The following is a 25,830-nucleotide window of genomic DNA, read 5'->3' as shown; positions in this document are numbered from 1 at the left end:
AAAATATTTTTCAACAAGCTCATATACATTATGTAGCTATGTTATGCAAAGTTAGCTATTCCTTCATGAACATGATGTGCCTGGGATGGTTGTTGGGGTTTGTACTGTTTACCACTATTACTACTTTACTATTATTTATGTAATGCACAGTGTTTACTTTAAAAGAAAATATTTTTTAATGATGAAAGAATTGTTTGAAAATTAGAATGATGCGGTTAGGTATCAAGTTTCTTAGGGCTGTGGGGATGTGGAGTGTTTCTGTTTGGTTCCCCCCAGGCTCTTTCTGCCTGGGGTGCATGTTCAAAAAGTGAACTTTAGGCAACAAGAAACCTTTGTGTTGTCCGGAGGGGCACTTGGTGTACTGCGTGTCTACATGTCAGATGGATGGACGCCTGCACTTGACCTGCGTTTCTCCATCCTCGGGGAGGTTCAGCAGGAGTGACACAGTACTTCACTTCACATCCACTTCACCTGCTTGGTAATGGACCCCTGCCTGGATCCAAGATGGCATCAGTTTGACCACGACTGACTTCGGATATAACCACCTTTTAGTCCAGTGTTTTTAATGCAGTGGTAAAGTTCTCTTTCGGGTGTTTGCACTAGATCTTCTGTATAAGAGCAGGAGTGTATTTTGATTGTTGTATATTATAATCGAACATTTTCACAATATTACTACTGTTTAAAAAAAGAAAGCTTCCTCCTGTTAGTGTTAGGGAAGTACTTGCTCTAAATGGTAATATTAATTTGTATTTGTGTTGAATTGAAACTAAAACATTGTTTTATCTTTTTGACTTGATAAAGTGCTTAAATTTACTGCAATGTTCAGAAGCAGATTTGTCTTACAATATCTTATACCGAGGACATAAATTTGCCTCTGAGAAATTTTGTCAACCGAAAAACTCATTCTTGGAAATATAAAAATTACCCGATGGTAATTTCGAACAACTTTCATCGTTTTTATTGAGAAAACACCAGCTTTATTGGAGCCCTCCCCCTCATTCATCTGCAGTGTGTGTTTGGATGCAGTGTTTAGGCTTTTTGGAAGCTCTCCTCAGGTTTGACCTCAGTTGACCTGTGCTTTACTTCCAGGTCAGTGTGTTCTGTAAGGTCTCCCTCAAGCTCAACAACGTATCCCTTACATGTGTATAGCGAAGAGCTGGCGCTTCACAAATCTCTCCGGAGGCTCTTCAAAACACTGTTACCATGGACACATGCTTGACCGGGATAGGAGTGAGAACAGAGGAGTGTGTTTGTGTGCGAACGCTGTGGAGGGGGGGAAGGGTAAAGAGGGTGAAGAAAGGAGTGTGCGTGTATGTGCACTTTGCATGTGTCACTTCAAAAGCATGATACCGTTTTGGTGAAAATGATCTGCTATTAAAATGAACCCCATTACTTACTAAAAAATAGTGATAATACGGGCATGACACCTAACTCCGCCGACTTTCTCCCGCGCTCGCCGCCTGCAGCCGTGCGAAATTGACTGCCAGCAATCGGATCCGGTGAAAGACATTGACAACCAATAGGAAGCGGAGTGCGGCTCGTTTCCATGGGAGGCCCCGGGAGGCGATGCCAAGCCGGTAGACAGCAACCCAGTGAGCGGGGAGACGCGCAGGCAGCAGCCGGAGACTGTCGAGATCCTGCAGTCGCCCAGTGTCCCTCTGCATGCGGACGAGAGCGGTGCGGGCTTGCTGTAGGTAAGAGCGCGTCACTTTCAATACTTTCTCCCAAGTTTGTGCTCTCGTGCAAAAGACGCAAAAACATTCGCGCGCGCCCTCCGGTCTGACGCGCTCCTGCTTTACGCACGGCTTTTGCAGGTGGTCAGTTTAACTTCCCGGAACGCGCTGTCGGCGATTTCTCTCTTTGACCAGGAATCAGCGGTTCACGAAATGTGCCTCAGCGGACTTAAGTCCCGTTTTCACTCTGGGCGAGATGGGCATCTGTCATTCACGTCTTTATCTCTGCTTTCTGTCCATGTTGCTTTTCAAAGTTTGAATGGATTGACGACGCGTGGGACTCCGCAGATTGCCCGTCAATTGAAATCCACAGCGGGGCAAAATGGATGGATTTCATGACCAGCGGGTGCCTTACTGTAACTCAAACGTGAGTGATTGATGACTGAAGAAAAAGTTGCAACTAAATCATTTAATGCCACACCTTATCCTTCTCATATCTCTATTTTAACTTTAAATCAAAAAAGTTGTTCTCTCTTTTTCCTTCTCAAAAAGCCGTTTTAGCATATTTATTGTTGTTAATGTCTGTTCTCTTCTATTCATCTCTTATGTCTTATCTCTCTCTCTTTCTCTGCCATGCTGCCAAGACTCATTTGCCCCTCAGAGACCTCCCCCTCCCTTAGGTTCCCTCTCACCATCAGAGATAAACAGCTAAACAAGGTCTCCACTACTTTACACTGTAGTACTGGTTATGCACTATGCTACAACTTGTTAATCAGGCCATGTCTGATAAGTGTAGCACAGGTTCCCTTTGCATGTACCAGACTTTAGAAGTGAGTGAGGCATCAATGAGTGGCTCACTGAGGCTCTTCCAGTCGCCTGGTGCAGCCAACAACAGAATCACCGCTGCAGCGAGGGAAAGAAAACAATTGATTTGTGTCTTCTTCTTTTTTTTCTTTTCCTTTTTCAGAGACTGCAAGAAAAGACGAAGAGCTGCGAGAGGCCAGCGAATGACAGAAAGAGAAAATTCATTAAGTCCGACCTGGCTCTGGACACTGAAGGTATATGCACAGGGCAGAGGGAGAAGTTAATTTCACGGCTCCTAAACATTTAGCAAAATTCAATTGGTTTCTAGCCACCTGCACTGCTAACTGCAGAATCTCAATTACAACACAGTGGCCTGTGATGATTCTCACAAGCGTCTGTCAGGGGTCAGAGACACAAATTGACTTGTTATTAGCTGCACACTTGCCCACAATGCTCCAGTGGCACTGATGGCATATCAGCCCGCAAATAATGAAGTCAGTTGTTTCTGATGCTTCTCCTAGGCTTTGACTCTTGTTCTCTGCTTCGGTTCCCCCATCCAGAGCTCTTCCAGGACCTCAGTCAGCTGCAGGAGACATGGCTGGCAGAAGGTGAGTGTTTTAAAATCTCGGAGCAAAAATAAAAAAGGAAGAGGGATGGATTAAAAAAAATTAAAAATGGAGAGGTTGCGAGGGGTGGGGGGGGAAAAAAAGAAGCTGCCTGGAGTTACATGCCTAGCGTCGCAGTCCAATTAAAAGCCTGTGTGGAAGAGGCACCTTGTGTGTCATGCATACATTAGAGACTGTGAGCGAGGGGTCTTGAGGGAGACAGAGGAGGCTCTACCCAGAGAGTGTCATCACAAATTACCAGGAGAAGACTCTCCGACGCTCACTGTCTCTTCTGCTTTTGGCAGGAGCTAACGCGCCGCACGCCAGCCACCACCTCCACCAGAGCTCTGCTGTAGCCTCCCTCTCTCCTCCCTCTCTCCCTCTCTCTATCTGCTTCCTCTCTCAGCACACCTCTCTATCTTCTACAGCTGTACCATCACCTTGTCTTCTTCAATTTCATTTCTTGGCGGCTCAAAAAAAAGAATGGATCTATACCTTTTTTTTAATTGCAGATTCCAAAAAAGCACACTTGGTCTCACAAAGTGACATCTGCATATTTTTCTTAATAGTTAACAATTTTTAAATATTTTTTTTATATATATCTTTTCTCTAATGGCAAGACTTGCTCATTGTGGTCTGACTGAGACGTGATGCTTCAGGATTTAAGTACGAGTGTCCTCTTCCCAACGTGTCTGCAGCACCGAAGTTTTGGTTCGTGGTGAATATTGCTCATCTGTTTTTATTTTTTACTTTCTTTGATTGTGGTTTTGTGTCCATGTTTAACTTGGTTGCTTAGCTTGACTTTTGTAATTTTGCATCTCACTAAAATGCAACTTTGGTTGACAAAGCATGTAATCTGAAAGTTTGTATTTCTGTATAGTTGAGTATTTTAGAGTTTTGCAAATTATGCAGTAAAAGTCAGACAATTTTACAGAATGACAGCACAATAACTTTGAGATGGTGATTTGAACTAGTTGTTGCATATTATATCTGAAGCCAAACAAAACACCAGTATTTTGTCCAAAAATGTGCCGATGCGTTGGTGTAAAATTAAGTTTAAAGACAATGGTAACAGTAGACTGCATCTTCCTTTTACTGCACTTTATTGTTATGTACATACAGTGTTATGAAAAGCGAATTGTTTGATACTTAATGTTTTACGGTAATTTATAAAATAATACATTTTAAGTTCAAGTGAAAATTTAAAACCTTTAAAAAAAATCTTTGTTAATTTCTTAAATTACTGTTGGTGTTATCTGTTAGTCCTCTCACTGAACATTAAATACAGAAATTATAAGAACATCTAATGTATTAAAGCACAAATATGACCCTTTTTTAATTTGATACTTTTGCTAAAAAAATGTTGATTAGAATTTGTAGGGGTTTTTTTTATTTGTATTTCATAGAATTAATTAAGCATTAAATCCCAGCCAACCTTTCTATTTCAACATATCCAGGCTCAGGCTGCAAAGCTGAAATTCTAATTGTTAAACAAGTTTCTCAAATGTAGTGCTTTGAAAAAAAATAGAATTGAGTTGTAATACATTCCCTGGAAAATTGTAGCAAAAAATACTTAAGCTCTCACCCCTCACACAGGTGGAAAAGACTCTCAATCTTTTAAAGGCTCCATCTATTCTTTAACACATTTGAAGAATCTCAGAGTGCCAGCAAGAGCTTTAAAAAAATGAAAATTATGCTTGGAAACAGATATTGGAGTAGTTGAGACGACTCCGAGCAGCAGTCAGATTAGGAGGTTTCGCGGCGCCCACCGCAGGGCGTGTAAAAGAATAAGACACGATTTTAATATTTCAGTATCCAAAGTGAGAAAAGAGACGGCGGCGGCTTATAAGAGGTATTACTGTTAAGGATTACAGTTCTGCCTGTCGTGGATCAATGTGATGATGTACGCTTCCAGATTGTAGATTTAATGAATGACTTCCTGTCCATTAAGATATAAAGGAATACCTTCCCATTTATGAGATTTATTAGTTCAGGTAATTGGAACAAGAGGAGGAATTATGAGAGACAGACTGAATTTTCGACTCCAAAGACCGATAGGTTGAAGGAGTTTGCCAGCGCTTTGACCCCCCCAAACCACAGCTATCACAGCTGTTCACTCAGGGGTTTTGGGACTCAGTGTATTTTACAAGAAAGGCCCTTCTCTTCTTCTCATTCTTTCAAGATTCCTCACTTCAGTGCTTAATGGTTTCTTTTGTTGATGAACTGATTTCTCTGCGAAATTCTGGTGCTGATGCTTTGATGATAAATTTAAAACTCGCAGAGCTGCTGCAGGTTTAGGAAACGCCTCCAACAGTCTCAGGCCTCTCGTTTAAAGCCTTTACAACTCCTCTCTTTTCACCCTCAGCCCTTTTTCTCCCTTCTCTCCCTCTCCCCCCTTTTTTTTTTGTGAATGGCGGCAGATTTCCAGCTCTGCCGTTCTCCCCAGGAGTTTTTTTGCAGGGATCAGCTGTCTCATTCACAGACTGAGGCCGGTGACGCATCCATCCTGTGCTTCAGTTCGGACACAGACTTGGCTGCTTGGTTGTGGTTTTCACTACTAAAGGGAAAACGTAACAGAGGAGACTTTTAGAAGGTTTGAGTGTGATTTATCTTGTATGGATGGCCCTTTATATATTTATAACTTTTTCAGTGAATGTATTATATAGATGTCATGATGTCATGACCCTTTAAAAAAAGCCTGCAACTAGGAGTAGCCCTTTTTGTTTTCCTGATCACCAGTAATTCAACCAAAAATGCAAATTGTATTTAAAGGAATCACATTCAATAGAGTTTTGATGGCTTTAGTTACAGCGGATTCTAGAGAGAAATCATTTCTACATCTTGGTTGCTCTTCACCCGCTTAAAAAATATGGAGCAATCGTCTCCTCTTGATCTGTTGATTGTTTACTCTCCTCAATTCACACCTCTGCCGAGAAAAAAACCCATCCCTGATCGCATCAAGAGTGACAAAAAAAAGGAAAATCTGTGAATTATTTTTTTAAAGATTTCTAGACGTGTAGAGACATGTTACTGCTCCTGCGATAATGAGGATCCACCTCATTGTGTGTATAAATAGACGTGCTAATGACACATTTAAATCTCCCTTTGCCTTTCGCCAAGCAAGTGTCAAACTTGAGGGACATGACGAAATGTCGCTGAGTGTAAATATGTGTGATATAAATATGGACATGCCTAATTGGAGCCGGGGCGGGGTGGTCTTCATTATTTTAGCATTAGCCTGAGTGCAGGGGCGTTTGAAGCGCAGGTGAAGAGTTTGGAACAGACCAAACTCGGTAGGTGCAGGTGGATTCAACAGTAGGGAAGAAGTCAATTAGATACAGTTAACAATGGGTGCTTGGCTGCTGGCAAGGAGTGAGAGCCGGGGCCGAGGTGCAGTCATTTGACAAGGCGCCCTAAGGAACTGGCATCAGTACGTAGACAGACATCTAATGCAAAATATTATGTTCCATGCTGGCTGACATTTGTTGCCTATTTCACCAGTGAACCAATGAAAACATATTGCTCAAACCATTTCAAGTTTATTTTGTGTTTTAGCTGGCTGTCCTCAGGTCTGTAACGTTGTTGCTGGTTATTCATAAAATTCATAAAACCTACATCTGGTAAACTCTTTTCCATGTAAATTAGTGTGCTTAAAGTTTTTTTTGAAAGGTGTGTGTAAATATTGATAACAAGACAAAATAAGGGACAAGAATCGATAAAAATAATGTCGACATTTTATTGAATTTAGACAGGCAGTCCTTTAACTTCTCACAACAAAAGGAAATTGTAAACGGGGCAGTATCTGTCTTTAGATGGGGGGGGCATTGCTCCGAGATTGTTCAGCGAAGTCAAAATGCCATTCGATTTATGAAATTTAAATAAAAAGAATTTAATAATGCTAATATTTATTCTTATTTTTGGTATTTTTTTAAAACAATTCTAATAAGACCAGATATGAGATAAAACAATTATGTACGGAGATTTTTGTCATGAAGCCAATGTTGTTAAAGGACATTAAAATCTTAAAGGAAAACAAAACATATGTGTGTACCAAAGAAAGAAACACAAATCTTGTCCTGATTTCCTGTTGGATACATTTTTCGCAGCTGTGCTCTCTAACCTACAGCAGCGGAGGCAAACAGCGCTGGGATAGACTGACCTAATATCCCAGGAGGGTATTGGACTGTAGTGAGCTGTGATCAATGCTGGGTTGTCCATCAACATCAGAAACAACCACTCTCTTTCTTCTTCTCCGCTCATGTTTTCAGCCCAAGTTCCCGACAATGACGAGCAGTTCGTTCCAGACTTCCAGACTGAAAACTGTGAGTGAGAGACCATGTCTCTTGTTTTGTTTTTTTCTCGGTGTGTTTGTGCACGTGTCAGTGCTTGTGTTCATGTGTTTTGGTTGTGTGTGTGTGCATGTGTGTGAACATCTGTGGTATTTTTTTTTTTTTTTTCACTTATCTTGACTGGTGTGTTTGTGTTCAGGGAGAGTGCACGTGGCAGTGTGTGCTTTTCCGTGTCTCTCAGTGCCCTCACCTTTGCTTACACAAGTGCTCTCCCGAGAGCTGCAGCAGTCTTGCAGGTTTGCAGACAGGTGCATGGGTGGGGGTTGGGGCTCATCTCTCCCTCTCTCTTTCTCTGTCTTGCTGTCTATCTGTCTCTCCCTTCCCTCTGTTGCTTGTGTACCTCTCAACACCACTGAAATATTATTGCACTGTGACTTATTTGCATAAAGAAACATCAAAATATTGTGGTTGATGTTTTTTTGGGGGGTTGAGGGGATATTTTTAACTCCAGGTAGGCAAAACTACTGTCAATTGATGGCTGTTTTGAATAATTTTTTTAGATAAAATCTTTTAAAAAAATGCTCCCCCAAGACCTCTCCTCAAAGTGCTTTTTGTTGAAACCATCCAGTGTGGTAAGATTTTCTAAATCAGGCAGTTTAATATTAGTTTTTACTACATTTATCCTTTTCAGCGGAAGGTTTGGTGGCCTTCTTGTACACTGCCCAACCTTCACTGGGGATTTTACAGTACGAAAGCAAGCATGAATTTTTCTCACATTCTCGACTTTTTCAAGAAAGAGATAATATTTTGTTTCTACGAATACTTTTAGAGTTGGATTAAAAAAATACCTGACCTGAGCTGAATTGACTCGTACAGTGATAAGGATGAGGTAGTAAGTTGTACTTCACCTGGTTGTGCACGGTGGTTGCACAAGGTAACTGGTGACTTGGCACCGTCCACTTCTGGAGGGAGTTGTGCCAAGGTGGGGACAGAAATGGAGTGAGGAGCTCAGTGGGACCCAGAGCAAGCACATGTCTTTCAGATGAGCCAAAGCGCCAATGAAACTGCGAAAAAAGACACAAAACGGTGTGTCCACACCCTGCGTCTTCCCTGGGTCCTCAACGCCCTTTAACCTGGAAACAAAGTTGCGGAAAATGAAAAAGGGGAAGACTCAAAAAGCCAAGGTCACCTTAGATTCAGTGTCGTGGTCATAGATAACATTTGGGTGAGTGGGGATGAATAAAACAAAATCCATCCCTTGGTGGAGAATTAGCCTATCCTAAAAATCAAAGATGGAGGAGCGCGGTGGTGTACAGTAGAGAACCAGAGGTCACAGAGACTTTCCCGTTGTCCTTCAGAGGTAGCCAGGGTGGGTGGCCACGGTGGCAGGAGACTGCTGACCATCTGAATTGTCCTGTTGGCAAACCTGCAGTAGACTGGAGAGGCACTAACAGATGGCGAGAGGGTGAGGGCACCGTGGTTGGGCGCTCGAGCAGGCATCCCAGCCGGCAGCTCTCCCATATGGGTTTCACCGAGCCGAGAGATGGAGTGGCGGACGGTGAGATAGAGAGACAGACTGAGAAGATGAAGAGATATAGCCAGAAGTTGTAAAGAAAAGAGAGTGAGAGGCGAAAGAAAGTGAGTAAAGGTGCAGGTATTATATTTAGTCAACGGCATGACTGCAACAAAGCAGCTTTGATATGTACTGTAAGTATATTCTATATTTTCCCAGATGTCAGCAAATCACCGAGACAAAATCAAGCAGTAAAATGAGTCACACCGCTGCACTGACATGTTCCCTTATAACACTGAACTTGAACACTGTTGTTCGTTATGCGTCAGTCCCACCTACCCCATCCTGGTAAGTGTGTATTTCTGCGCAGACTGAAATACTTCTCTGTTAACTGTTGTTTCAGCAACATTTGTGAAAAAGAAACGTCCAGGCTTGTAGTTTATTTTTAATAAATCCCAAATCCACAGCTAAAACTGCTCTGTCCCCAATTTAAAAAAGCATAATTTACTCCTCTGGCTGTTTTTATGCAACTGTAGAGCCTTTTGAAAAAATTAGATAAAATTTGTGACCAGGTTTTAAATATTTACTGTATGTCTTAAATACACTTATGCTGCGTTCACACCAAACACAAATGGAGATTTTTCGCGTCACGTTACTTGTTTGGTTTTGGCCAGCAGAGCATTTATTCACGAGAGTAACCACAACCCAACATTGACGTCAGTGACTCGCAGCTTTGCATTGACTACGTTAACTCATTGCGCAAAGAACTGCAGTGGGTTGGTTGGAATGGACCTTTAGAGGCTGTATTGTTGTATTGTTGGTTTTTATCTTTTAATTGGCTCATTTGTTGACAATAAGAAAAATGTAGAATAGCAGCAGCGTCATGCTTTAAAATAAATGAATAGCCTGTTTTTTCATTTTTTCCTGGGCGCAACTTAACTCAAGTGTGGCACCTACCTAGGTTTAAAGTTACCTCCATGCAATCTATGTAATTTTTTCCTCCTTTCATTTACACATGGAAAACCCTGAAATTAGCCAGTGGTACGGCTGGAAAATGGCTTTGTTAGAAGCATAGTTAGCAATTTTTCCACTAGCATTGTCATTTGTTTGCTAACTTGGTAACTACCTGTGCTAGCTGATGGTACAAGAAGCGTTGTGTCAAGGAAATGACTTCATATACACTAAAACATGGACAAAACATGCTAAAACATGCTCCATTTTGGATCTTTACTTTAAAAACTTAAATTTTAGAGTTTGTAGTTTTATTTCAGAATTAACAGCAATGCTGAAGCAACAGTATTTTTTGCATTTTTGGGCTTTTGTGTCAGAGAATTAGAAACCAAACATAAAATAAATAAATTGAAGGAGTTGAGGAGTAGGCTACTGTAGATTCAGATGGTATCTGAAGGCAGGTTTGATCTTCGTGTCCCGTCTGTGTTATTTAACATTGTCATGGATTTATCACCTCTCGAGGAGCCATGGCAGTTTCCCCTCAATGCCGACTTCGCACTCTCCATCCGTGCAGCGAAAGAAGCAGCATGTGAGTGGCCTTGAAGCAAAAGTGTCCTCAGGCTGTAGGAGGAGAAGGAGAATTTTCTTTGTCTCAAACTCAAACACAGATGCTTACCATTAGCATAACTTAGCAGGGAACGAAGGAGTAGAGGAGGTGTAAAATGAGGCCACACGTTCCCGGCAGATCTGAGCCTCCATCATTTAACAGCAAAGGCGAGCACCTACAGTAGGTGAAAATGGAATGGAAGGTTTTTCACTGTTGCCAAAAGAGCTGTGTTTTTTCATGAATGGACTGGAGAAATATCTGCCAAACGTAGGCTCTGGTTCTGCCAAAACACACAATTTGTATCTGAGGGATCACGATGTTTGGGGCCAAGAGTTATTTGATAGGTCAGAAAGGATTCGCAGAAAAATGTCACTTAAAATTAAATTATTAGAACCAAGTTTAATAGAAGAAAAAAAGGAGATTACTGAATATTTCCTTACATGTATAGCAAAGCTGAAATAAAGGTGACCATGTTGTTTATTCTATGTAAAGCAAACACTTCCAGTGAATTTGTACATTAAGTGACCAAAGAAAATGACAGATTATTTAAGTTAATGGCACAGAGAAAAAAAGAAAAAAAACATTTGCACTCGAAATAGACCCAGTAATTGTTCTAACTGCTTTTAAACACCCTACCATCTCAGTTAATCAATATGTAGATAATGAGAGCAATCAAGCGGTGATGGGCATGACATTCTGGACTAAAAAGGAAGTCTCTGTTTTAGTCAGAGGCAATGCCCTCAGTATTGATTTGTGTACCTTGGCACCCCACTGATAAAATCTATTGTGACATTTCCATTTGTAATTTAAGGCCCTGTGCTGCAGCACATGTGAAGCTATTGTTAATAGCTGAAGTGACGCTCCGAGTTAAACACAAGATTTTATAGACATTACTCATGTTGTAATTGTTAATTGAAAAACACAGAAACTGACGTTGATTGAGTGTTGAATGAAGAAAAGAAATTTAGTATCAGGTAAAGCAGAAATCCAGGGAGTTGGGTTTTGATGAAATAAAAAAAATTGAAAATTGTATGTTTATTGAAGTAGTTGGTTAATGTCAAACTTATTGTGATCTCCACAGGCATAACTAAAGTATTTGTTTTGACTCTGTAAGCCTTTAACGAGACTTTTCCATGTCAGCATCGTCAAAGGTCTCCCCTCAGGAAGTGTCTTTTTGACCTCCGATCGATGACCCAGAAAGGTCAGGCCCCCAGCAAGGGCTGCGAACAACCCCTGAGCTTTGTTATGCCGGGCCGTGTGGCCCGTCCCCCAGGGGTTCTGCTGTGCGTCAGATGGGGTGTTGGCAGATCGACCCCTGCTTGTACGGCAGCTGTCAGTCAGCCATGAGTAAACTCCCCAAAACATCCTCCTCTCTCCGCTCCTTGTTGCCCCAGATACCTTCCTGAGTGTGGGTGTATGTATAACAATAATATTCCCAAACCACAGATTTGAGGTTTTTGGGTTACCAAATGTCTAAATATTTGTACTTAAGTTTGACCTGGAGTTGATGGATTTCCTTTATTCCATTCATAATTTCTTCTCTCAGCCCGAAAGATCAGTCAAAAATCATCCTGTCCAACCACGAGCGGCCCTCTCCCGTGTTTGATAGAGCTCTGCGGAATGGCCTCATCGCTTTTTTGTGTGCAGTCGCGGTGAGATGGCGATTGGCAGGGCAACCTGAGGCTGACTTCATTCTCACTGACTGGGTTTTTCTTCAGAAACGCAGCCAATTGGATTAGCGTTGATCATGACTCGAGATGATGGGATGTTAATCAGGACTGATCAGGCACTTAACAGCCGCCCAGATGCATCGGGCTCCACGGAGCCATATGTAAAGAGTGCCACCCCCCCCCCCCCCCCAGATCAATGGGCCCTGTTGTTGTCGTCTGGAAGGTATTGACAGCCAGTTGAAAGCAGATAAAGCATTTATACAGTAGGAGCTCGCCGCACACCCAGTTTTATTTCACTAACTGAGTCACCGTCAGAAAAAAAGGCAGAACAAATGAGATTTGAAGTGAGTTGTTGATGTACACGATGGCCTGAGATGTCAAATCCTTTTGGCGGACCGATACGTAGAAAGAGCCTATTAACTATAATATATTCATCATGATCTTTATCAATGATGGCCTGGTACAAACACTGGTATCTGTACTGTATTATAGCTGCTTTTCAATCAAGGGAAAGCTGCTGCACATGGTCCACAGTGTAGTACACAGAAGGAGGGTAAGGGTGTGTTATCAGCTAGTCACATCATCGACTGTAGTAAAGGCCAAGTGTTTTTATTTTTACAGAAATGATTAATTTCATTGAGATTTTAACGTGGATTTTTGTTTGTTTTTTGTGAATGAATTTGCAGAAATTGACTTAATTGACCAAACAAGGACAGAGACGGTGCCTCAACCTTCCATAAATAGTATAAACTGTTTTTTCTGTCTGATGAGTTCATGAGTTCTATTTCAAGGTCTTATTCGCCCTGGTCAAAAAATTATATTCTACTGCAAAAATGCTGAGCACTGACAAAAAAAAGTCACTTTACCAAACAAGTGGCTATTTAATCGGGAGGTGGTTTATTGTCATGCAGTATCTAAATGAGTTTTTCCTCTATAACCGTTCCTCTCTCATTGCAGTGGCTTTCCACGGACTGCAGCTGAAGATCAAACGAGAGCTGCACAGCCCGTGTTCAGAGCTTAGCTCCAACTGTAGCCAAGAACGGCCCTTCAAACTCCAGTATGGAGAGAAGTGCCCATACAACGTCAGGTGAGCGCCGCACCACGCCGACTGAATATCTCTCAAATAATCTAAACTATTTGTCTGACTGACACCTCGTTCACAGATGAAGCCACTGTTATTTGTTCCAAATTATTCTCATAATATGCAGCAAAATTTGCTTTATTGCCAAATAGTGATACATTTTCCCAAAAACAAATTACATTTGAGAACATGTGTCCCTATCTGGAAAACATGATGACATTTTTATATTTTAAATCTTGATTAATGAACCTTAAATGTTTTTTAAACATTTCCCATTGTTGAAAAAACTTTTCAAAAACATTATTTTAAATTGTATTTATTCACCTGCAAATTAGTTTGAAAGCAACATTTCAAATAATGATGTACAAGAAAGGGAAGGCGTCTTTCATTTTAAATCCAAAGCTCATTGTGACAAGTACAGTCATGCTGAGCGATTTCTCTTGTGTTGCTTGGTTACACCCAGTCTGAACTGATTTGATTTGTAAAACACCACATCCATTCTACATGCATGCCTGTATGATGACCTCATATGAAGAGAGTCATCATGAAACTGTTTTTGTAAGTGATGAATCATATGTGGGATTCCTTTGTTTACCTGGTGATGTCTGCTCAGACTCACAGAGAGGTCCAAAAACACTCAAAGACATTTGGCGGTGCTTGGTTTATATCAAAATCTCCACACTATGAAGACTGCAAAGAGGTGGTGTGATATATCTTTATAAAAAAGTATAGTAATAAGGACAAAATAAAACATTTTGCTTACTAAGCTATCATACTAAGGGGTCGACCTGCCTAGGCAGCAGGTCCCTGCCAACTGGACCATTTACTGTTTCTCTCCACAGTTACTATCAAAAAAGGCTAAAGGCCAAATATACTCAGAAAAACTAGATTCTAAAAACATTTTCCTATATTTTTTTCTTCATCTGTAGCATCTTCCAAATATAACCAGGATAAGTAGTGTATGCTTCAGATGTTATCTTACACAAGTAAGACGTAGACTCTTTTACGCAGTGCCTATGAGCAGAAGCAGCCTGCAGGAATGAAGCCCTCCAGCCCAGTGACGCCCCCCTGTAGCACCCCTGTGTCCCCCCTCCATCATGCCTCACCAACGGCGGCCCCAACGCCCAAACCAGACAGGACCTACGCTCACGTACCGCCCTCACAGCCGCTCCCTGACAATGCCTACTCTATGGACCACAGGTACTGAGGCCTCTTATTGGTGTAAATGAATCCTGAGTGTGCGGTGCCCAAGAACTACGGGGCATGAGTGACGGAAAAAATTATGTTTTGAGAAAGTGTCCCAAATGACTTAATTTAGAATATTTATCATACATTAACAACCTTTTCTCCTTGTGACCCCTTTAAATAAAGCAATGTCTACTTTTGACCCATGATCATCAGTCGCATATGCATAAGCTTCAATGGAAATTACCTACGGAAATTGAAGCTATGACTCACTTCAGTCAGAATAAAAAAAAATATATATAAAAGAAGCTGGTGAATTCTCTTGAATGAATTCCGTAAATTCCATTTGTACTTTTCTTATATTTTTTGCCAGTATTTTAAGTGTAGTCTTCCCCTGTCAGGTTTCCATACTTACAGTGGTCAAATTGTTAAGTTTATGTCATTTTAACACTGAGGTTCATTCTTGACATTTGGTAGCTGTGATAAAATAATCTAAGCTTTAACTGGATTTTAGAGCTTTTGAATAGAGTTAATTGATTCTCAAGCAGATGTTAATTTGTGCTTTTATTTGTTTTATGAGATAGCAAAGCTGCTTTGGATTTTTTTTTAGGTTTCGAGCGGTTGATTGGACAAAAGTCAAATTAGTTCAAGTCAAAAAAATTGTAAGGCCCAATATCAGACATTTGCTTCAGTATAGGCTTAATGAAAGTTAGTTGTGTAATTAAATATTTAAGAAAACTTCAAAGATTTAAATTAATAAATAAGTTTCATTCTCAAACAGGATCAAACTAAACATTAGGAAGTCACTGGCTCTTTCTGTGTATCTCATAACAATGAATCCTCCTCAGATTTCGTCGTCAGCTCTCAGAGCCATGCCACTCATTCCCCTCCCCACCGACGATGGCTCGGGACAGCCGCCCCATCTACCACAGGCAGATGTCAGAGCCCAACATCCCCTTCCCTCCTCAGGGATTCAAGCAGGAGTACCCCGACCCCCTCTTTGAACACCCGGCCATGATGGGGGCGCCGCTACCCCACACATACCCCACCACCATGATGATCAAGCAGGAGCCCAGAGACTTCACCTATGACTCAGGTGAGAGGTTTCAATAGAAAATGCTTATTTGTGTGTTACCTTAAAATGCCCTGGTAAGTAAAGTGAGAGCAGCCTTTTTTTCTTCCAGAGCATTATCATTTCAGGAATGGGAGAATACATGGTAGGAGGGGGTGGCGTTTATTGAGTTTACCCATTATTAGGGCAGGGGATCTGGTTTTGCAGGGTGTCTGTGCCGGTCACCATTTCCTGTGGTGCTCTAATAGGAAAGAGGAGGGGTGCTGTGTCTGTTTACGGTCCAAAATTTGCCCTCCCACACTTGTTCACTCCCTTTAGTAAGAGAGTGAAGGGACGTTATGATCAGCCCCTGGCGTCTGCGGAGCCTGGGGCTGCTTTAGGACATGAATGAACATACGCTGGACTGCTGGGTTCATTCACAAGGACCCAGGAGAGGCAGAGCTTGAGTCTGTGACCAGTCAGGAGGAAAAGTAACATCTTCCGTGGTGATGAGCTCATGAAAAAACTCTCTTAAGAGTCTTTCCTCTCTTTGTTACATTGCTGATCTTCTGTTTTAGTCATGGAAGAGTCAGGAAACTGTGTTTTTTTAAATGTTTTTCTCACTTTCCAATGGCAGGTTTACTTTGGAATTTGTATGTTTCACAAAGACGTGTGGCTTCTGAATACCAATTAACACGACTGGGTCATTTCAGGAAAAAATAAATAAATACAGCCTTAGTGAAAAAAACACATCCTGCTTTTGACAAACTCTGAAGCTCTAAGAAGCTACTAGGTTGTGGCCCCCCTAGCAACAGTTAATGTAAAAAATAGGACAAAATGTGTTAATTATTTTGTCTAAAAAAGTTCTTGAAGTTCAAAATGACATTTATACAGCTTGTTTGTCCAGACCGAAAGTTATTTAATGTATATCCAAATAAAACCGAGAAAAATCAACAAATGCACACATTTGTAGACTATTTGACAATTTTGCTTGAAAAATGGCTAAAAACAATTAATCATTGATCAAAATTGTTATGAATGAATGGCCTAAGATGTTAGATGTTCATTTCAGTTCTCCTCGGGATGTTAGATTTCAACAAATTCAGTTCTTAGCTCATCTTCACTGCAAGAACCAGTTCTTCACACTGTAAAAACAACAAAAGATGATGAGGTCATAACTAAAGTAGAGGGAAAGGTGTATTTTGGTTCAGGCCAGTGTTGCATCCACAACTGTCCTGTCCTGTGAATCCAGGCTGGAGCATCAGAGTAAATTTATTAGCAGTCACAGTGGAGCATGTGGCCTGTTGGAAGGGATGGGCGTGGAGCAGGTAATTTCATTAGCAGCAATTTCCTCTACAAGCCCATTACTTTGATGAAGTTCAGAGAAATGTTTATGGGCCTAAATGAAGGGCCTCAGTCTGTTTATTGAATATTCACTTTGTAACCTGTTCGGCCCTTTTTTTTTGTCTGTGTTGTGGGAGGTTCTGACATATACAGTAAAATGGACAATTCAATCTGGCCAATGTTGTAAAACAAACTGGGGATACAGGAATATATACAGAAGTGAAAGTAATTGAAGGAGAATGTTTAATCGGACATGAAAAGTTTGATTTTAATCACAAAATGTTTCATTGATATTCTATACTATTATATACAAAGTTTGATCTTGTAAGATCAACGTTGTTGATGAACGGAATAAATAATAAACAGATATGTGAAAGATGTATCTTAAACTTTTTTAATATAAAAAAGCAGGAACAATAATTGAACATTTAAAATGTGGGGGTTAAATTAAAATTATTTAGCTGCGTTTAGCTAACAGGCTGCAATCGCACAATATTCACTAAGACAGTTAAAGAAAGCAGCACCTTCAGGTGGGTTTAGATTTGATCTGTGTGTAAAAGCACATTATTGAGCTCTTGAGCGTTATGAAAAAAAAAGAAAGAAAAACTTACATCATGTCAGCTTGAGTTTTCACACAAGCGCCGTGTTTTGTTCGGTAGTAAATCTTCCTCTGAGGGGAGACGCTCGCAGGACCTATTAATGGTTTTGATATAGTGAGTTCGCCGGTGGCTGGGAGCCATTGCCGTCCTGGCGCTGGAGGGCATGTTCTTTAATCAGAGCCAGTGGTGCATTGAGTGAACAGGCTTTGACTGCTCGCAGATAACTGCGATAGTGTTCATAATGCTGCCTCCGGGCCCTTTAACACCCACTCTCCCATTCTTGCTTGGCTTTCAGCAGAAGTGCCTAGCTGCCATTCTGTCTACTTACGGCAAGACGGCTATCTGGCTCACACTAACAGGACTGAAGGTACAATCGACGACACCAGCGAATGTTGTCATGTGGGTCTTTGCTGAATAGTATATCAAGTCTTTTTCCTTTTTATCTTGTTTTCCAGGTTGTATGTTTGACAAAGTGGTGAGGCATTTCTACGATGATACCTGCGTGGTGCCTGAAAAGGCCGAAGGTGAGTCTTCCAGAGTTGCACTCAATACTTAAAACCCCACACCGAAAACTCCTCAGAGTGTAGTTGTATTGAAACCATTATGTGTCCTCAAGGTGACATTAAGCAGGAGTCAGGTATGTACCGCGAGGGCCCGTCGTACCAGCGCAGAGGCTCGCTGCAGCTCTGGCAGTTCCTGGTGGCTCTGCTCGACGACCCGTCCAACTCCCACTTCATCGCCTGGACCGGCCGCGGCATGGAGTTCAAACTCATCGAGCCGGAGGAGGTGAGTGGCTAAGGGAAACATTTATACACAGAATATTTTTGACAAAGGTCATTAGGCTCAGGCTCAGGAACACTTGTGTTACTTGTTTGATTTACAGAAAAGTTGATGAAGAGACAATCGTATTTATTCAACATGTACTGATTCCAGCAGCTCAAGTGTGAGGATTTGGTGCTTTTCTTTAAACCCTTGTAAATTCAATGCCTTTAGGTTTTGAGCTGCTGGTTTGATGTGAAATGTATCATTAGATGAATAGTTAATGGGAATACTCTTCTTGTTCCAGCTCTAGTTTGGTGTGTTACATTCATACATTCATGTGCTTCGTAGAAATGTGATTTTACAGTAAATCACAGTAAATTGCATCACAGTAAAATGTCGATGTGGTCACGTCCAGGCCTGGATTCACCTTGTAACCCACCACATCCAGCCGACTGACCCTCTTTGCCGGCCCCTGCTAAATATTTCAAAGGACATATTCCTAAAAATAATAACCCGTGTCAACGGTTGGGCCGTTTGAAATGGAAACAGAGGCTGGGTCTGTGTGTGCCCACATCACACACAGTGGGGCTCAGTCACTGTTGCTCACTGTCGGGGGACGGAGGAGGATGCAGGCTGCTGGAGGGGGTGGGGCTGCAGCATGGAGGAGATAGAGGGGTACCTGGCAGCGGTCCACGTAGCCCAACGGTGTCTGGAGGCCTGGGCCAGCTGCAGCTAACAGGGGGGCCCATTCATGCCATCAGGTGACCAAACGCACTGGGTTTGGGATTCCACGGACGAATGGTAGTAGGCAACTTCTGCCTTTTTACCAGGTGTGGCATGTCAACGGCTGCGAGGACAAAAAGACTTCAGCTTTGAGAAAGAAATTCAGGGAAGAGAAAGTGGCAACTAGAGCAAAAACAGACAGGAGAAGCTGAAGTGAGCACCATGGGGCTGTGGGTTTGGACGGCGAGGCCGGATGGTGGGTGGTCTGGTAGACAGGTGCTGTAACATCTGCTGCCTCCTCCGCTGGGTGTGTGACAAGCTCCTAATGAACACATCCCTGGTCAGGTCTGCTCAGGCCGGACGCATTGTAATTACGGTTATTAGGGAAAGTATGGATTAATAAGTTTGTTCAACATTTCAGCTGCCGCAACGTTCTTGTCAGGAACTCAGATCGAGAGTCTTGTTTTTGGGACGTCTGGCATCCTGCTCTCTTATTGATGTTTACTGGCTGACATTGCGTTGTTTTCCTGTGTGTTGCAAAGGTGGCACGTCGGTGGGGGATACAGAAGAATCGACCGGCGATGAATTACGACAAACTCAGCCGATCGCTGCGCTACTACTACGAGAAGGGAATCATGCAGAAGGTAATGCAGCAGAGAATTTATGATATCAATCAAAAGTACAAAAATAACACATCTGCAGCCCTGGGGGGAGATTCAGAGCTTGGATTAACTTTGCTCAGATGGATATTTGTTGATATATACACATTAGGAATAAATGCCATCAGGAAAAATGCCTGATTGGCACCACCTTTGTTGTAGGAGAGGGTGTGTCCTAACTCTCCTCTCTTATATAAGGAGGTGGATTATTTAAAAAATGGTGGACCTGCTGAAGATCAAAGGATTGAAACCATCATGTGTGTTAAAAAAACACACAAGAGTTTCATTGTTCATTGTACCAACTGTGAATGATCGGAGAAAACGCAGAGATTTCTTGGACCTCGGTTGCAGTTAAACAAGACGTCAACATACTTAAATGTTTAACCATGTCATCAGCAAACCACATTTATCTCTTTTAAATTCTATTGTCTTATTCCAGCTGTGATCAGGCTGCAGCTCCCACCGGTTCTTTTTGTGCAGTCAATCAGTCAACCTAATCTCACCTTTCGTACAAGTTGGTGCAATTGAATTGAAAGTGCTCTATAGGTGACTGACAAGCTGATAACAAGTTTCCACTGATATAAAGAGTCAAATGATCTGAAACTAATTCACACAAGAAATAAAATTTAATGTGTAATAACAAAAGCGCGTACATTAGAATGCACTGCAGGAAAGTTGTGTAAAAATATATATTTTTTGTCTCTTTCTGTATGAACACATTACTGTATATGTACTTTATACCTGCTTTATACTTGTATGTAGTGTAGATTTTATGGCACAGCTCACCACCGTTGGAGCTAAAGACCTTAAGGATTTAAATGGGCAAGTCAGCAAATGGCAAACTTAAATAATAAAAATAAAGTTGGGAAAAAATACAGAAATTTGTTGCCATGAATTAAAAAACTAGATGTTAGACCTTTTTACCCTCTGAGCTAATTACGTTGAAAGATTTTCTAGAGAATATTCTTAAAAATATGACTATGATATTACAGGCTTTGCATTTATGGTAATTTTTCATGTAAATGTTTGAGAATTTTAAAAATGAAATGTCTTTTTTTTTAAGGATGATAAGGTTCTTTTAAATTCTCGGTGTGTATAGTGATTCACAAGTCGCATTTTTAAATCCGATGCTTTGCGCTGTGCTGCGTGTGAAACCAAAAGTTCAAACCAAATTCTTTTTCCCCCTCTTCCTCCGGCTGTGTCCAGGTGGCCGGCGAGAGATACGTGTACAAGTTCGTGTGCGACCCTGAGGCCTTGTTCTCCATGGCGTTCCCCGACAATCAGCGGCCTGTGCTGAAGACTGACATGGAGCGGCAGATCAACGAGGAGGACACGGTGCCGCTGTCGCACTTTGACGAAAACATGGCCTACGTACAGGAGGGGCCCTACTGCCAGCCGCACCCCTACAGCGAGGGCTACGTTTATTAATGTCAGCCCCAAACACACACACACACACACACACACACACACAAACAAACAGACACACACACAGACACACACACACACACACACCTCCACTCCACCGGTCTCCTCCTCCGTACACCAGAGACTGTCGTGTCCTCTAATTCACAGTCGCTCCAGGAATAAGACTGAACACACACATTCAGCGGAGCCCCCCCCACCCCCCACCCCCCCTCTTTTTTTTTTGCTCTTGTCTTTCTGACGTCCGCAGCAGGATGGAGAGTGCACTTTATGGACACGAAACGGCTCGGGGATAACCTGCCAGGGGCCAGCTATCTATGTGGTTCTTTATGTTTGTACATTAATGTGGAAATTATTCTGATTGTTTTTTATTATTTTTATTATTATTATTATGATTTTTGAGCATGTGACTGCCTATTGAGACGGGACTCAATGGCTAATTCATGGTCACCCAACAACAAAATCTTCAACTTTGATTTTCATGCAAAGGAAACGGTCTCGTCCACACGTGTGCAGCAAATCCAAGGATGATCACTTTTGCTCGACCGTCCTTTAGTCTGCCTCAAACCCCCATCCTGTACTTTTATGCTCATTTAAGTGAATCCTGGCGACGCATTGTAACGATACTTTTTTGGTGAAGTGATACGATAATAAGAAAAAGTAATAAAAGAGACATTTAGCCACCATCAGTGAGAACTTCCTCGCCACCTGTTTGAACACAGCAGCATCTTTGCCCCTCATCCAATCAAACTGTAGATCTCATGTCGGTGTTCTTAATGTAAGGACCCAAACACCACTGGATAAACGACTGAAAACCTCGTGGGATAGTGATGATGAGACAAACGCATTCAAAGACGCACTTGAATTGTACTGAACTGTGTGGATGAAAGTATGATTTCTGCACCACATGTGAACAGCCTGTGTTTAGGATAATCAATAAACCCGGAGGCCGCTGTAAAATAACACATTAACAGTTTCCTTTGTATTCTGAAATACGTCAAAGCCACTCATTTTAGTCATTCAGGTGTTGAGTTTTTTTAAAAGAATAACTGGTAAAAGTGTATGTACAGTTTAAGTGGAAACAGCAATCACAACATTCAAGATAAGGTTTGCATCCCTGGTCACTGGTATAGACAATAACAGACTAAAAAAGAAAAAAATAATTCCCAGAATTTTTTTATTATTTTTTGTTCCAGGTGAACATGAGGTGTATATTATGATTAAAAATGTTGCAAAGCCATTGATAGGTTTGGTTTTTGGTTAAAGAAAAAATGTATAAGAAATATCTAGAGCTTTATAATGTGATGACAAACATTCATGTTATAAGAAGAAAAAAAAGTGTTCCATTATATAATCGGGTAAATCCACATTTTGTTGCTGCTTCAAATTGTACATGTATTTTCTAGTCTCAAGATAAAAAAGAAAGAAAAGAAGTGCAGCACATGTGGCTTGCTGTTCTAAAGTTCTTATTTTCATTTTGTTTTTCTATTTTATTTGTTTGTGTTCAATTTGAACATTCGAAAATAATCTAGTCTGTATGAGTTGTGTTCTCGAGGCCACGTGTCTGGGTTGGGATCGGCAATAGCAGAAATTCTGTAATAAAATATACCTGAAAAACACTTTTCAGATGTTTTAATCTAATTAATCACTGAGGTTTTGTCATTAGGAACGATAGTATTTCCTCTTTTGGAAGTGTCATCTATTGCTCGCATACGACAAAAAATGCAATTTCGTGGTGATTTCCACGTTAAAATGCGCTATAAATCACTGCTTTCTTGACAGAAAAAATGAGTTTTAGGTCATAAATGTACATTCTGAAAATGAAAAAAAGAAACACCAAAGCAAATGTGTTTCAGTTTGTCTAAAGACTAATAGATTATGGGATCTTGTCAATTTCCAGGTTCGAGAGAAAACTCCGAACCACAAAGCATTTAACCAAAGTGACACCTGAGGAAAATCAATGGCTAATTTAACACACCCCTTTTTCATGTAGGTGAATTGTTCCTGTCCTTTTGTTTCTGCTTCTCTTACAAACTGGCAGTAATGAAAAAAAACAACAACAACACGGTAACACTCCCTTAAAGTTATTATTTCCTTCAAAGTGTCACTATTGCTAAAAATCAATGACTAATTTAAGAAAGCATTGTTTAATTGGTTCCACTGATGGGAAAAATGAAAACGGATGTGTAAGTAATGAAAAAACACTACTTGCCTTAATATGTCAGAGCAGGTTACAAGCCGACCCCATTACAGTCCCCATTCCTAGGTTTTTTTATTGATTGCCTGTAGTGCAGCAAATTGCTGTTAACTTTAAACAACTGATTGCTTTCCTGAGGATATTTAACAACATCTAATCTGACATATAAAAAACCAAGAACAGCAAAGCGGTAAAGCTTTTATTATGATGAATAACAGCTAATTTGTGTTTTCCCTTTAAATGGCAATAATCTGTAATACATGTTATATATTGCTCTGCCCAGCATATAATGCATTATGTATAATTATATCAGCTCTTACAAACTGTACGATCATTTAAAAAATCACATCTCTGATTCCTAGTTCTTCTCAGTTGTCAGCTCAGGACTAGAGAAATATTATTCATGTCCTCTTGGGAATTTTTACATTTTTGAAAGGACTTTGCTTTCTACAAACGTAGAAATTGTGTATATTTTACAGGCTGATCATGATATGTAAATCAAATTTATTAAATTAAAGTTACATTTGAGTAATTTTATGGTGGGAAAATAGTTGGTATTTCACCAACAGTCTTGTATTTGTGCAGTGTGAAGCCTGGAAAGAGCAGTTGGACCTTAGCTACATGAAAGAAAATATAATCCTACAAATTATTAGAACATTTTACAGACATTTTTGCAGTGGTGAAAAGTAAATACATTAAATTCTGAGGTACTTTTGCTTTACTTGTGAATATTCATTTGTTGGAACCAAAATGATACCAACATCGGTGGTGGGATTGGTATTCAATCCCATCACATTTTCAGAGCAAATTTTTATACTATAATTTTTATAGCGGCTACTCTGCAGATTGAAAATTAAAAAAGGTACAGTACATTAAACCACCAAACAGTGTATCAAATTTGGTTAGATTAGCTCCACTGGAGCCACTTTGACTTTCATACCTTAACTTTTTCTGATTATTCTTTTTCACAAATTTATTTGCAGGACTTTTACTTGTAATTTTAGTAAAAACAAAGAATCTGAAAACTGCTGCCACAACTGCTTCCTAATAGGTGGCAGGTCTAGACGGCGGGATGTGGGGGTTGTGTTGTGAAGGGGGCTTTCGATGTATCTATTGTCCTGTACAGGGGAAACCCGGTTCCTGTCTGTGGTTTGACTTCTGGTGTTCAAATGAACTTCACGGTTACAGACAGGACACAAGTGACTGCGGTTTATTCAAACTCCCTTCATTGAAATCCAATGCAAATACGTGCTGCACTTTAAATAAGTGGTGAGCTTTTCAGGTCAGCGGTGTGCTGCTGACGGGGCAACTGCTCGGTAGCATTTTGCACCCGGGTGTAGTGACGAGTCTTAAGGTCACGGGTAGGATTACTTGTCTTACACCTTTTTAAGGCGTTGTGTCACTGAGGCTGAAAATCACCATGCAAATCCTGTTATCTGGCCCCAGCTCAGGGAATCAGGGCCTCAGCCATCAACATATTTACCATTTATGGACATATGCTTTACATCCTGTGCCCCCGGCCAAATCCTCCCTGCCTCTGCTGCACTACCGGCTAATATTCTGTGTATCTGAACTGTGAATTGCGGTCCTCCCCCACTGTAACAAACAGATGGCCGCTCGATCTTGAGTCATCACAAACCCATTATGAGAGTGACTTGTCCTCAGCCGGGCCGCCTTGATTCGTGCCCGATGGCTCTCGCTAGTGTTTGCTCAGGCTCTTAAGTCGTCCTCGGGCTCTGTGACACGCTGTGTTTGCTCAGGTTAAATGGTTTGCGTTGCCCGTGGAGCCACCTGATTGGCTGCGACACTGCGGTGTTTGACAAGCGAAATGACAACGAGTGGCCCGCGCCGCAACAAATGTGTTTGGCTGTTTGAAACAAGTTGGCTTTTAATACAGTGTGTTTACTCACCAAAAAGCCCTAAGTGTGTTTCTATCTGTGTTGCCAGGGTCTATCAGTGGCCAGACCAGTGAGCATAAATCATTCAGGGGTAATTCAGAGGAACAACAGAGGCTCTAAGAGGAAAAAGCAGGGAAATTATATAGCCTCAATAATGGAGGCCACTATTACAGCTGCTGGTCCGGTTTAAGACGGCCTCATAAATGGTTTTATTATCTAGGAGGCTCTATTTTGGTCATCCAACCAGCACTAAGCTATCTGTCCAAAATAACTTTGTGAAATCTATTTTACCGTAGCTCTGAGCCGCAATCAAAAACTTCCCAAAACATCCCCATTTCCTTCTGAAGTTACGTCCTCCAAACCCTGACGCAAGTTAACACTTTTCTTTGTTGTTTTTCCATTTCTTTTTTCGTCAATTACAGACCACACTGCATTGTGCTGTAGGACTCGCCGGGGTCATACGTGTTTTCCAGTCGTCACGGCTGCGCGTGGATCAAAGGTCTCTGAGAAGCTGCTGACAGCTGAAACGAGCGTCCTCGTGGTCTAATTTAGCAGAGCTGTGTTTGTAGCGTTTGTAGTGTTTGTAGGGTTCCCCCCTCATTACACTTTTCACCATCTTGTTGATCATATTCCTGCTCCAGAGCAGATGAAACACAAAAGCTGCACCTCCTCCCCCGCTCCACACAAAAGCCTGTGACAGTAATAAATAGCCTCCGCGATCCAGGTTTAGAAAGCTGTGAAATTGGATATTGAGATGCTCTCCGGAGCTGCCGGGTCTGGAGTAGTTTCAGACTAGA

The 25,830-nt window shown here is 41.3% G+C and overlaps 1 protein-coding gene across 9 annotated transcripts; it reads left to right on the top strand.

Annotated features, from left to right (window-relative positions):
* The first annotated feature begins 1,376 nt into the window (after positions 1 to 1,376).
* Positions 1,377 to 22,557, top strand: etv1 (ETS variant transcription factor 1). 9 transcript variants are annotated; one of them, XM_035609070.2, is made up of 13 exons: positions 1,377 to 1,694; positions 1,988 to 2,100; positions 2,641 to 2,731; positions 3,038 to 3,085; positions 7,351 to 7,404; positions 13,070 to 13,199; positions 14,205 to 14,393; positions 15,227 to 15,474; positions 17,671 to 17,739; positions 17,828 to 17,896; positions 17,989 to 18,158; positions 19,400 to 19,501; positions 20,723 to 22,557. In XM_035609070.2, exons 2-13 carry the CDS (start codon positions 2,056 to 2,058, stop codon positions 20,942 to 20,944), a joined length of 1,437 nt encoding a protein of 478 aa, XP_035464963.1. In that variant the 5' UTR covers positions 1,377 to 1,694; positions 1,988 to 2,055; the 3' UTR covers positions 20,945 to 22,557. The 9 variants fall into 9 exon arrangements, with proteins under 9 accessions (XP_035464963.1, XP_035464962.1, XP_035464960.1 ...); XM_035609069.2 differs by having other exon boundaries at positions 1,378 to 1,690; positions 17,668 to 17,739; XM_035609067.2 differs by having other exon boundaries at positions 1,379 to 1,694; positions 17,668 to 17,739.
* Positions 22,558 to 25,830: the final 3,273 nt, after the last annotated feature.

Source organism: Scophthalmus maximus, chromosome 20, assembly GCF_022379125.1.
Source record: "Scophthalmus maximus strain ysfricsl-2021 chromosome 20, ASM2237912v1, whole genome shotgun sequence".
Classification (NCBI taxonomy): Eukaryota; Metazoa; Chordata; class Actinopteri; order Pleuronectiformes; family Scophthalmidae; genus Scophthalmus; species Scophthalmus maximus.
Note: the sequence above shows the minus strand (reverse complement) of the source record. Positions and strands in the feature narration are given on the sequence as shown.

Coding starts and splice junctions, on each gene's coding strand:
- etv1 (XM_035609069.2), top strand. CDS start 2,056: ATGGATGGATTTCATGACCAGCGGGTGCCTTACTGTAACTCAAAC. Junction 3,086..7,350: donor GGAGACATGGCTGGCAGAAG/GTGAGTGTTTTA, acceptor TCATGTTTTCAG/CCCAAGTTCCCGACAATGAC. Junction 7,405..13,069: donor AGACTTCCAGACTGAAAACT/GTGAGTGAGAGA, acceptor CTCTCATTGCAG/TGGCTTTCCACGGACTGCAG.